Source organism: Meriones unguiculatus, chromosome 8 (assembly GCF_030254825.1).
Source record: "Meriones unguiculatus strain TT.TT164.6M chromosome 8, Bangor_MerUng_6.1, whole genome shotgun sequence".
NCBI lineage: Eukaryota > Metazoa > Chordata > Mammalia > Rodentia > Muridae > Meriones > Meriones unguiculatus.
Genome location: NC_083356.1, coordinates 696,814 through 707,380, shown reverse-complemented (window position 1 = coordinate 707,380; position 10,567 = coordinate 696,814). Strand labels below are relative to the sequence as shown.

General features: G+C 55.1%; 1 protein-coding gene across 1 annotated transcript; it reads left to right on the top strand.

The window, feature by feature from the left end:
* The first annotated feature begins 6,961 nt into the window (after positions 1 to 6,961).
* Hoxc11 (homeobox C11) lies at positions 6,962 to 9,010 on the top strand. Its single transcript, XM_021643487.2, has 2 exons — positions 6,962 to 7,643; positions 8,778 to 9,010. Exons 1-2 carry the CDS (start codon positions 6,962 to 6,964, stop codon positions 9,008 to 9,010), a joined length of 915 nt encoding a protein of 304 aa, XP_021499162.1.
* Positions 9,011 to 10,567: the final 1,557 nt, after the last annotated feature.

The window sequence follows — 10,567 nt, the reverse complement described above, 5'->3', positions numbered from 1 at the left end:
ATGGAAAGAAAAGGACTGAAAGAGAAAGGAGTAGAGGAAGGCAGAGGAAGGGTCAAGAGTCCGGCGGTGCCTGGCGGGCTTGGGCTTCGGGGTGGGCGGGGGTACCATGACAAAGTGAAGGTCAAGTTAGCATCAGCATCGTACCTTATAAGGAAGGCGTCGGTCCTCCATTTCAGCCTTCTCTCTGGAAGGACTTACAACTGGCATTTCTGGTCTTATAGACACAGAACTGGAAGAAAAATAACGCCCCCTTCTTCCTTTATTGGCGGTGAATTCAGCAGCCCCCCCGGAAGCTGTGCAGGGAAATGAACTCATGAAGACTCCCAGGAAACTTTTCTCTCCTTTCCGCCTCTGGCTCCACTCCCTGCCAGCCTCCACCTCTTTCATCCTCTGTATCCTTCACCATTGTCTCCAGCTCTGGCCTGGATTTCTTTACTCCCCATTTTCCCTGCAGACTTGTAAATCCCTTCCATTCCCCAGCAGTGAAGTGGAGAAGGACTTTAAGAATTGGAGAGAAAATTAAGCATCATAAAGAAAACTTCATTTACAGCTTAACTGTCTGTCTGAGTATTTCGGTTTTCTTCTGAAAACAAAGCGATACATTAGGTAAGGAGGTGTGAGGTCACAGGGGTGGGGAGGGCTGGTTTAGGGTAGGTTTGGATTTATAGATTTTTCAGATCCTGAGAAGGAGAGCGCGAGAAGGAGGGGAGAGAAGCATGTAACCAGGCAGCTACCGAAAAAGGAGGGTGCAGCTGGTGAGCAAGGTTCTAGCTGCAAGGACCTGGTGCTCCCCCCAGTCTGGGCCTTGGGTATGGAGAAGCTAGCGTGTTAGGTCTTTCTTGGTTTCAGAGTTAGGCAGGAGAAATGGAGGAAGGCCAGGCGGGCACAGGCGGAGCTGGAGACAGGCTGTGAGATGCTGAGCAGTAGCCTTCCCATCGGTCACAGCTGGGAGGAAGGAGCCTAGAGCTGGGAGATTAGGAGCACTGTGAAATTAGGAGGGGGCTTCTTGGTGTGGGACCTGTGGAGAACCCACCTCCTCTCCCTCAATCTCACCGCTTCTTTTTGGCTTGTTTTTGGCTCACGGAGCCATCTTAAGGCCTAACCACTTCTTTCAAATTTGGAATTCTATGATAGGGAGAGGGAAGGCAGTTGGATGCTTAAAGAGTGAAATGGGTCATTCTGGCTAAACTAACCCCTATTCTCTAAGCCAGCCACCCGCCATTAATTGTCACCTCTACCTTGCTGACTGGAAAACTTACCTCCAGAAGCCACTCCAACCCACCCTACCTACCTACCTGGTGGGGACTCCAGCCTATTAGGTACCTGAAGTGGGACAGAGGCCTGGTGGCAGCAGCCAGTGATGGAGACAGGGCCAGTTGAGAGAGCAATTGGGCCTCCTATCTTGATGTCTTCCTGCCCAGTGTCCCCTATGAAAAACAAAAGAACTTGGTCTCATTATTTCTGGTGGTGTTAAGGGTCCCTGATTTTTCCACACAGTGTGTGACCCTGGGGTCTGAAGAGACAAGTGTTTTGCCCATAGTGATTTAATCTGGGCAGAGTGCCACTGTGTCTCGAATGCCTGGGTCCTTTGCACAGAACAGCGAGGGGGGAGGGCCGTCAGGAATCCCGTGGAGGGGTGGCAAGCCTTCCTAGAATTCTGCTCAAAATATTCCACATGGTTGAAATGGCCGGAGAAGATCCATTTTGATGGCCCTTCAGCTTGTGAGAGGGGTCCAGGAAGTCAAGGGGAGTTACTAGCCGGCCAGGGTGCTTCCTCCTAGTGTGGGGGACGCAGCCATATTCAGACCTCACCCTTCAGCAGCTAGGCTCCTTGGAGCTCTGGGGGACTGAAAAAAAATGGAGGCAGCAGACACCCCGTGAAGGCCCAGGCTGTGACTGTGTGGGAAGGAGGACCTGAGGGGGAAGGGGATGAGCACCCCAACCAGTTCCCCAGAGAAGCCAAACACCCACAGGCTCGGATACTGAAAAACACCAGATGATCTGCTTGGGAGGGACATAAACCGACCGAGCGGATGCAGGTTAATAAAACCCGAAAAAGCCCAGACAGGAACACTTAAAATGCCCAGAACAAAGCACACCATGACAAATCCTCACCAACACACAAGTACACGCGCCAGAGTATTCCCAGGCAGAGAGAGAAACAATCCTTCCCACCTCGGGCCTCCACCGCGGATACTTAGGTTTACCTGCACAGCTCCAAGAACAAATTTGTCCATGCTTCTAAACTGCCCCAAACAAATCCCCAGTGATCTCCTGCAGGCACCGGCTGCACTGCGCCCACCGCGGAGACAGTCCGTATCCCCTGAGCCTCACTAATGCGAGACCCAGATCCATACCCGGAGATAAAAGTCTAGACAATAGACGGCTGTTTATGACAACGCGGCTCTCCAAGTTTGGGGCCAGGCGATAAATCTCTGGCGAATCTTCCTGTAACTCAACTTCTGTAGTGAAGAAAGAACCACGGAGACGCCGAGGAGAGCAGCAAGAGGGGGCGGCCTAAAGCGCCTGGGAAGGCGGCCTCCTCCTGCAGTCCTAGGCCACTGTAAGGCGAGCCCACGCAAGGCCGCCCACTGTGGAAGCTTCGCAATGGAGTCTCCTAGCACAGACTGGTCAGGGCTCCTCTCTGCCCGCCTTGGCATTAAGGCTCGGAAGTCGGGCTAATGCGTAGGCAGAAGGCCTGGACGCTGGGCAGACCCTGCAACCATTGCTGGGGGCGATCAGGATCTTCTGTGTCACCTTAGTCTCTCCTCTCTCTCCTCTCTCTCTCTCTCTCTCTCTCTCTCTCTCTCTCTCTCTCTCTCTCTCCCCTCTCCCTCTCTCTCTCCTTTTCCATTTTGGAATGACGAGCTGTTCCCTTTTGCATTTTCGACCCGGGCATCTGATTACAAGTAAGGAGCCACTGAGGTTGATCTCATAAAAATGCCGCTAGCTCACTTTGATCAGCGGGGACTGAGTCCGGGGAATGGCGGCACCGGCCAACCGGCTCCGCAGCGAGGTGGGCGACCTCGGTGGCCCAAGGGAACACTCTCCCCCAGAAAAGGTACTTTCTGTGGAGCCGCAGCTAGCTTCGGAAACTAAGGGCCCATGGCAGCGGCTCCATCTCCAGACTGCTCTTAAGACATGTCCTTCATTTTAGAGCGTGTTTTTGGGGGTGGTGAAACTGGCTCATAAAATGGGCTTTTATGGGAGAAAAGGGGTCGCATTGCTAGCCTCCGGGGACAGCCCTCCGCGGAGGAAGCTGGTGGGGCGGCGGGGCGGGGAGGCCCCGGCTCTGCTCTTTGCTCCCCTACCTTGCTCCATAGGCCCTGGGTGGCAGCAGTAGATCCCCCCTTTTCCGTGGCCCAACCTGAAGCCTTGGGCTTGCAGCGCTGATCAGCGCTGAGGCGAAACGGGCGGCCCCACGCATTCCAGATCTCTAAGGACAGGGTGAGGTTTGGACGTCCTCTAGCTTGAAAATCCCAAAGCACGCTGAAGGCTTTCTTCAATGCCTCCACATTGCTGCTAAGGGAAAGATGCGCAGGAAGATTGGCGCTGTTCTAATTGAGAGCCCTTCTTCATCAGGCCAGCCCGGGAACGGGTGTAGGACTTCCTTCTTTTTATTGACTCCAAAAGAGGCTGAATTTAAGGCCTCCTTCTCCCCCCCCCCGTGTTTTCTTCCCAGCTCACAGACTGTGGGGTGCTCTCTTTCTCTTCTCAAGAACTCTCTCTAGAATTGAGGAAAGGATAAGGAGGAAAAGGATCCATAGGGTGCCTGAGCTCTGCAGGAGTCTCTAGGACCGGCCCAGGACAGGGTTCAGTGGACAGTGCCCCCTTCTGAATCCGGCCCTGTCATCCCTGTGTGGGAGGGAAGGCCTCTGGAGTCCGGCCTAGCTCCAGCCAGACCACCGAGGCAGCAGCAGCCCAGACCGAAGAGGCCTGCTACAAGCCAAGCTAGCAAGCAGGGAGTGAGGCCACCAAACCGGCCAGCGGTTGGATGACTATCACAGGAAGTATTTAGGTGAAAGCTGGAACTCTAGGCAGATGGAGAAATGGCACAAACCAGGTGAGGAATATCATAGAATACAACAACAACAACAACAACAATAATAATAATAATAGTGACAGCTGCCTTCAGCAGCCCCTGCGAGGGATGGGACTGGGGGCACAGATGTGTCCTTCTGCACAACTGTGAAAAACGCTGCGACCAGAAGCCGCAGACAGCGACTCCCAGGTGGTCTGAACCCAAAGCCAGTCAGGCCAGCCAGTTCTCCACCCCTTCCTCCCCCAGCATTTTTACTAATCAACAGCTAATGACCTCAGAACCAGGGCTTTCTCTCCGTGACCCCAGCAGCAATTACCAGTTGCTGAGGTGTTTTTTTTTTTTTAAGTTGTTTTTAAAATTTTGAAAGATCAATGCTAGAAAAAAAATTTTTCAAGCTTTGCTTTTATGGAGATTTTATGGAGAATATTCCTTCCTACAAGTTTCTGTTGGAGGGCCCTGACCGTTCCTAGACAGCATGTCCTCTCCTTTGCCTCCCTTCTTTCAGTTTCGAGAAAATCAACTGCTCTCTGCAGCTGCCGGCCTCACTTTTATGGTGGCCCAGGACTAAACTCTGGTGGTCAAATTCAAGTGCTCAGGCCCACAGCTGTCTTCTCACAGGAAGCAGACACCCCCACCCCCACTCCCTCCCAGGCTGTGCAAAGCAGGACTTAGGGGACTGGGCCCCACACTGCTCAGGAGATCAAGAGGAAGAAGGAAGAAGAACCTAATGGGAACTGGGGAAAACGGGAGCTTTGGACCACTCTCATCTCAGCAAGAGATGGGGTACCTCTGGCCTTCCGATTGCTGGCTTCTGTCACTGTTTGGGGAGCATTTTGCCTCCAGTAAATGAACGGTTAATGAGGTCAGTGCAAACCCATAAAGACACAGTCCATAGTTCCCCACTATTATAATTAAAAATGCTGCCCCCAGCTCCTCCTCTAAAAAACAGACTAAAGAAAAGGGAAAGTGCAACAGATTCTTCTGTTTTTGGTTCCTTCTCCACAGAGATGCCCCAATCTGGTTATTTGCCTTCCGTTAAGATCTGACCAGAACTTAGGAGCACAGAAGGAATGCCTCACACTTGTGCACTTGCGTACATAGAGAGGCACTGGAACTCTCCTTTGCAGTATCACACACACACACACACACACACACACACACACACACCACGCCAGAATGCATGGTGGAGGCAGAGTCCACCGAGAAGTGTTGATCTACAGGCTGAGTAGATTTGGACAGGTAGAAGAGTCGGGAGGAATGGCTTTGGGATGCTATATTTGGAGGTAAGCTACCCATTCTGTGCCCTCCGTGTCTGATTGAGGGTTTCAGAGCTTCTCCCTTCAACAAAGAAAATCAAATCAAACAGACTTGAGAGAGGAAAACCATTCTGAAGGCAGCCTGAAGGGTGGGAAGACAGTTTGGGCTGCTGAGTTGTTGGAGGCTTCATTCTTCTCTAACACCTTATGTTCTGACAACTCCTTGGGACCAAGGCTCCTGTTACTTTCTGCTCCTGCCAGTTGTTCTGGCCCCATGGACTCAGCCCAGAACCTTTCCATAAAATTATTTTCAGCTGCCCAGATGTATGCTGTAATGGGCAAAGGGAGCACCCCCTCTGGACCGGCAGCCCGGGAAGGAGGCTCACAGACTTGGAGCAGGGAAGGGCTGGGCTGAGTAGTGGGGGTGCAGGACAGGCAGTGAGGGGGGCGGCAAGCTCGCCCTGCCCACTTGGTGGTGACCACGGTTGCATTCCACCTTCTTCTTGAGTGATGTTAGAGATAAGTGCCTGCCTTCCCTACCCACCTAAGCTCCCCAAATCATTTTTAAAATAGGACCCCCAAATTTAGTTCCCTTAGCATATCCTTCCTGGACTTCCTTTCAGCCTATCAGCTGAAGCTGAGCTCCCAACCCGAAGGGCCCCAGATAGAGAAGACAGATGACTCTCATTCTAATCTTTTTCTTTGGGGTTTGGGGTTTTAAAATCCACAGTGGATGTAGCTTTCTGCACATTGATTGACAATAAAGGCAGGCATGAAATATTCACCCAGGGCCACTCTCTCATACTAAATATTTAACACAACATTAGAGGAGGTTTTTCCCAGACTTCACCAGGCACCGGCTGGGCGGCTGGCGCATTGCTCACCACTGGTTTATGACTAATTGGAGTCCCTAGCCAGCGGCAGCACAGTGAGCCACGCAAAGTTGGGACACTGGCTCAGAGCTGGGCTGCTCACCTTTGGGAAACTTCAGATACTCTTCCTGGGAGCCTGTCTGGTAAAGGCACTCCCGCTCTGGCCAGGAAAATAATGTAAAGTACTTCTTCCAACTCCTGTAAACGAGCTGATTCTTCAGCTAGAGGGGTGAGAGTCCCTGAGACTTGAGGGGAAGGATCCAATATTCCTGGGGAAATCAGGTAGGAAAAAGTCCTTCCTCTTATCCTCAGCCTATCGCTGACCATAAGGAAGAGACCAGACCCCTAAACGGAAAACCGTCTCCTTCCCCCAATCCTAGGGGGAAAAGAGCAGCTAGGAAAAAAATATACAATTACCCCCTCCCAGCCCCCGCCCCCGCCCATCTCACCGCCCACCCCACCCCAAGCTCTCTTCCCTCCTTTGCTCGCTCTGTGGAAGGGAGAGGAGGGGAGTGACGAGAGAAAAACGAATACAAATCTGCAATTGATTTTCATAATGTTTCTGCGGTGTTTGCAAACCAATCGCCTGAACGTCCCCGACCTTACCTAGGAAAGAACCCCTCCTACGTCTGCGAAGTGCTCCGGACTGATATATGACAATATCTACTTTGGATCACGTGCTCGGGGAGAGAGACTAAGACGGATAACGCGTCACCTCGCCTTCCCAAAATTTCCCCCCTCACTAGACCGGGTCTAAAACCTCCAGCCGGAGGAGGCAGGAGCGGAGAACGATGTTTAACTCGGTCAACCTGGGCAACTTCTGCTCGCCTTCCCGCAAGGAGAGGGGCGCTGACTTTGGCGAGCGAGGGAGCTGTGCCTCCAACCTCTATCTGCCCAGTTGCACTTACTACGTGCCCGAGTTCTCCACCGTCTCCTCCTTCCTGCCCCAGGCCCCCTCTCGCCAAATCTCCTACCCCTACTCAGCCCAAGTGCCCCCGGTCCGGGAGGTCTCCTACGGCCTGGAGCCGTCCGGCAAGTGGCACCACCGGAACAGCTACTCCTCCTGCTATGCGGCAGCCGACGAGCTCATGCACCGCGAGTGCCTGCCTCCTTCCACAGTCACTGAGATCCTCATGAAAAACGAAGGCTCCTACGGCGGCCACCACCACCCCAACGCCCCGCACGCGGCCCCCGCCGGCTTCTACTCCTCCGTCAACAAGAACAGCGTCCTGCCCCAAGCCTTCGACCGCTTCTTCGACAACGCCTACTGCGGCGGCGGGGACGCGCCTGCCGAGGCCCCCTGCTCCGGCAAGGGCGAGGCCAAGGGGGAGCCCGAGGCGCCCCCGGCCTCGGGACTCGCGTCCCGGGCAGAGGCCGGCGCCGAGGCCGAGGCCGAGGAGGAGAACACCAACCCCAGCTCGTCTGGCTCGGCGCACTCGGCGGCCAAGGAGCCGGCCAAGGGAGCCGCCCCCAGTAGGTAGCGGCGGCGGGGAACCCGAGGGCAGCGAGGGAGGGCGCGCGGAGGGAGGGCTGCAGTAGGGAGGGAGGCCAGGGGAGCGCGGACAGCCTCGTGTTTTGGGTCAGTCCGATTTTATGTGGAGTTTTATAAGCATTCAAAGGATTTTATTATAACCTACAAAGCCCTCTCTCCCGACGACTCGACTTTTTACGATGGAGAAGGGTGGGAGGGAGGGAAAGGGGCTCTTTGGAAAAGCCGGGCGAGCCCCCCTTCTCCGCTATCTCCCTCGGTCTGTGAAATTTTTAAAAGTGCCACCATTGCGGGCGATATTAACTTTGATCGTGAACTTAGAGGAGCGTTTAAGAAAGGATGGGGAGAAGGGCTGCCGGGGGGTTGGGAGGGAGGGGAGGGGTGGAGGGGGAGGAAGGGGAGGGCGAGGGACAGACCGGGAGAGCTCCAGAGAGGGGGAGAGGTAAGGGGCAGAGGGGCGCGGCGGACTGGGGAGAGGCGCTCCCAGGCCGCCCCACTTCTTTTTAAAACCACTTTGTTGTTGTTGTTGGTTTTTTTAATGTTCAGATTACGCGTCCGCGGGTCTTTGGGGAGAGCTCCGGCCAGCCGGGAGTGGCGGGGCCGGGGGAGTGCGGGACGGTCGGGCCGCCCCCGCTCGCGGCCGGCCGTGCGGCGCCTGCGGCCTCGGGCAGCCGGGCCGGCCGGGGCAGCGCGCGAGGGGGCGCCCCGGGCCGGCCCGCGGGGGCTGGGGAGCCCGGCGCCTCTGACCGGCCCCGCGGTCGCCCGCTCTCACTCCGTCGCGCCGATTCCCCGCGGTCCCTTCCCGGTTCTGGAGGAGAGGGCTGGCGGAGTCGCAGACGCGGGGAGGGCCGGGAGCGCGGAGGGGCCGCGAGCCCCGGGAAGCACGTGGCGCGGCAGGCCTCCCGGCCGGCGGGGCGCCGGGCCCTCGGGGAGCCGGCAGCGGGTCGCAGCTCGGCCCTGCGCAGAGGCCGCGGAAGAGCCGCCGGCCCGGAGGGAGGGCTGCCCGGCGGGGCTGGGAGCTGCGCGGCCGAGCGGCCAGCGGCCGGGCCGGCCAGGGTCGCCCGGGGTCTCACGTGTCTCTCTCCCCTCTCCTCGCACTTGCCCCTTCCCCCCTCCAGACGCCCCCCGCACTCGCAAGAAGCGCTGCCCTTATTCGAAATTCCAGATCCGGGAGCTGGAGCGGGAGTTTTTCTTCAATGTGTACATCAACAAAGAGAAGCGGCTGCAGCTGTCCCGGATGCTGAACCTGACGGACCGACAAGTGAAAATTTGGTTTCAGAACAGAAGGATGAAAGAAAAAAAACTGAGCAGAGACAGGCTGCAGTATTTTTCAGGAAATCCGCTGCTGTAACTGCAGACCCGGCCCTTTGGGTTGCGGGAGAAGGAAAGGGGGAAATTTATTTTATTTTATTTTTTATTTTCTAACTCGTCTTTTTTTCCGCGGGTGGAAAACTGGACTGTGGCCAGGGCTGGCCCCCCACTGCCGTTGCTGGCACCTCCTTCCAGAACCTCCTTTGCCTAGGGTCTAGCTCACTGTAGGCGCAGAGACCCGGACTGGAAAAAGGGGGAAGAGGATGTCTGACCCGTTAGTGGACCCCGTTGGCGCCAAGGCCCCGAGACTGTTTATTTAAAAGAAAATACACCTTGCAACAAAGTCTTGCTGCTCCGATTGGGTGAGGGGAGGGGCGGGCTCAGTGGGCGCCAGAGCTGAACAATCCTTGAACTCAAGCCTTCCCCAGCCCAAGTGAACCGAGCCACTGAGCCACCTGGTCTGCGAGACCTCCCGGTCCCCGCCCCCGGCCCACCTTGCCCCTTGCTTAGGGGGCAGCTAAATGTGATCCTGCCTTGCTGTGAAATCCTGTACCTTTGACCTGGTGTTAGGTGTGCTAAGTCCAGATCCTACCTCCGTCTGCGCCTGGCCCCGCCTGAGCCTCGTTACTGTTCTCACCCTAAACGTGTAGAGCCCTCCTTGGAAAACTCCTAACTGCTGCGTTCAGTTGTCCTGACCTTTCCCAGGCAGTGCCCCACCTCCTCCGCGGAGTCCGCGCTAGTCTGTGCGCCTCTCACCTCTTTAAAAGAAACAGGATTGGGGTGGGGGGCGCGGGAAGGCGGGTGGGCACCTCCCCCAGCTGGGGCTGAAGTTTTGTAAATATGTTTCATAAGCCTCCCTAGCAGGAGAGGAAGCGGGATCCTCATCTCCCACCTCTATCCATGTGAGTGAGAGCGTGCGTGTATGCGCAATTCCCGCCCTGCCCCTGTCTTAGAGGGATTGCTGTGATTTTTTTTTTTTTTTTGTGGCAAATAAAGATATTTCATTCTGTTCGATATTATGATTTTATCTGACCTGTTTATTAACCCTTTAAAACCTCCCGTGCTCCCAAGACAGCAGAGGGGGTGGTGGAGGGACAAGAGGAGGAGGGGGAAGAGGAGGAAGAGGAGGAGGAAGAGGTGGTGGCAGTGGAGGCAACTGTGACATTGGAGAAGCCCACTGTTGAGAAAGGCCTTCCGAGGTGATCCCAGCCCCACTGGCTGGAGCAGGAGGCAGCCGAAGACTGCTTCAGCTTTGGGGCAGGGGACCGTCTATGCTTACTTCTAAGTTGTTTTTTTTTTTTTTTTTTTTTTTTTTTTTTTTTTTTTTTTTCTCACATGCGACTCGAGCTGCGTCCAAATGCCCAGCAACGCTTTCTGTTTAAGTGCACGTTTGTTGTGGAGTTAATTGTAACCATCATCAAATTTAAATTTATAGGAATTTTCTTGGCTCCACCACCCTCCCGCCAGATGTCTGTGTCTGTCACAGTCAAGTATGTGGAGCTGCAGGCTCTCCTCTCTCTCTCCCTCCCTCCCTCTCATTGGAATTTTAATACACAGTTTTAAAGAAGGAGGTGAGAAGAAGACAAACCAGCCCCCT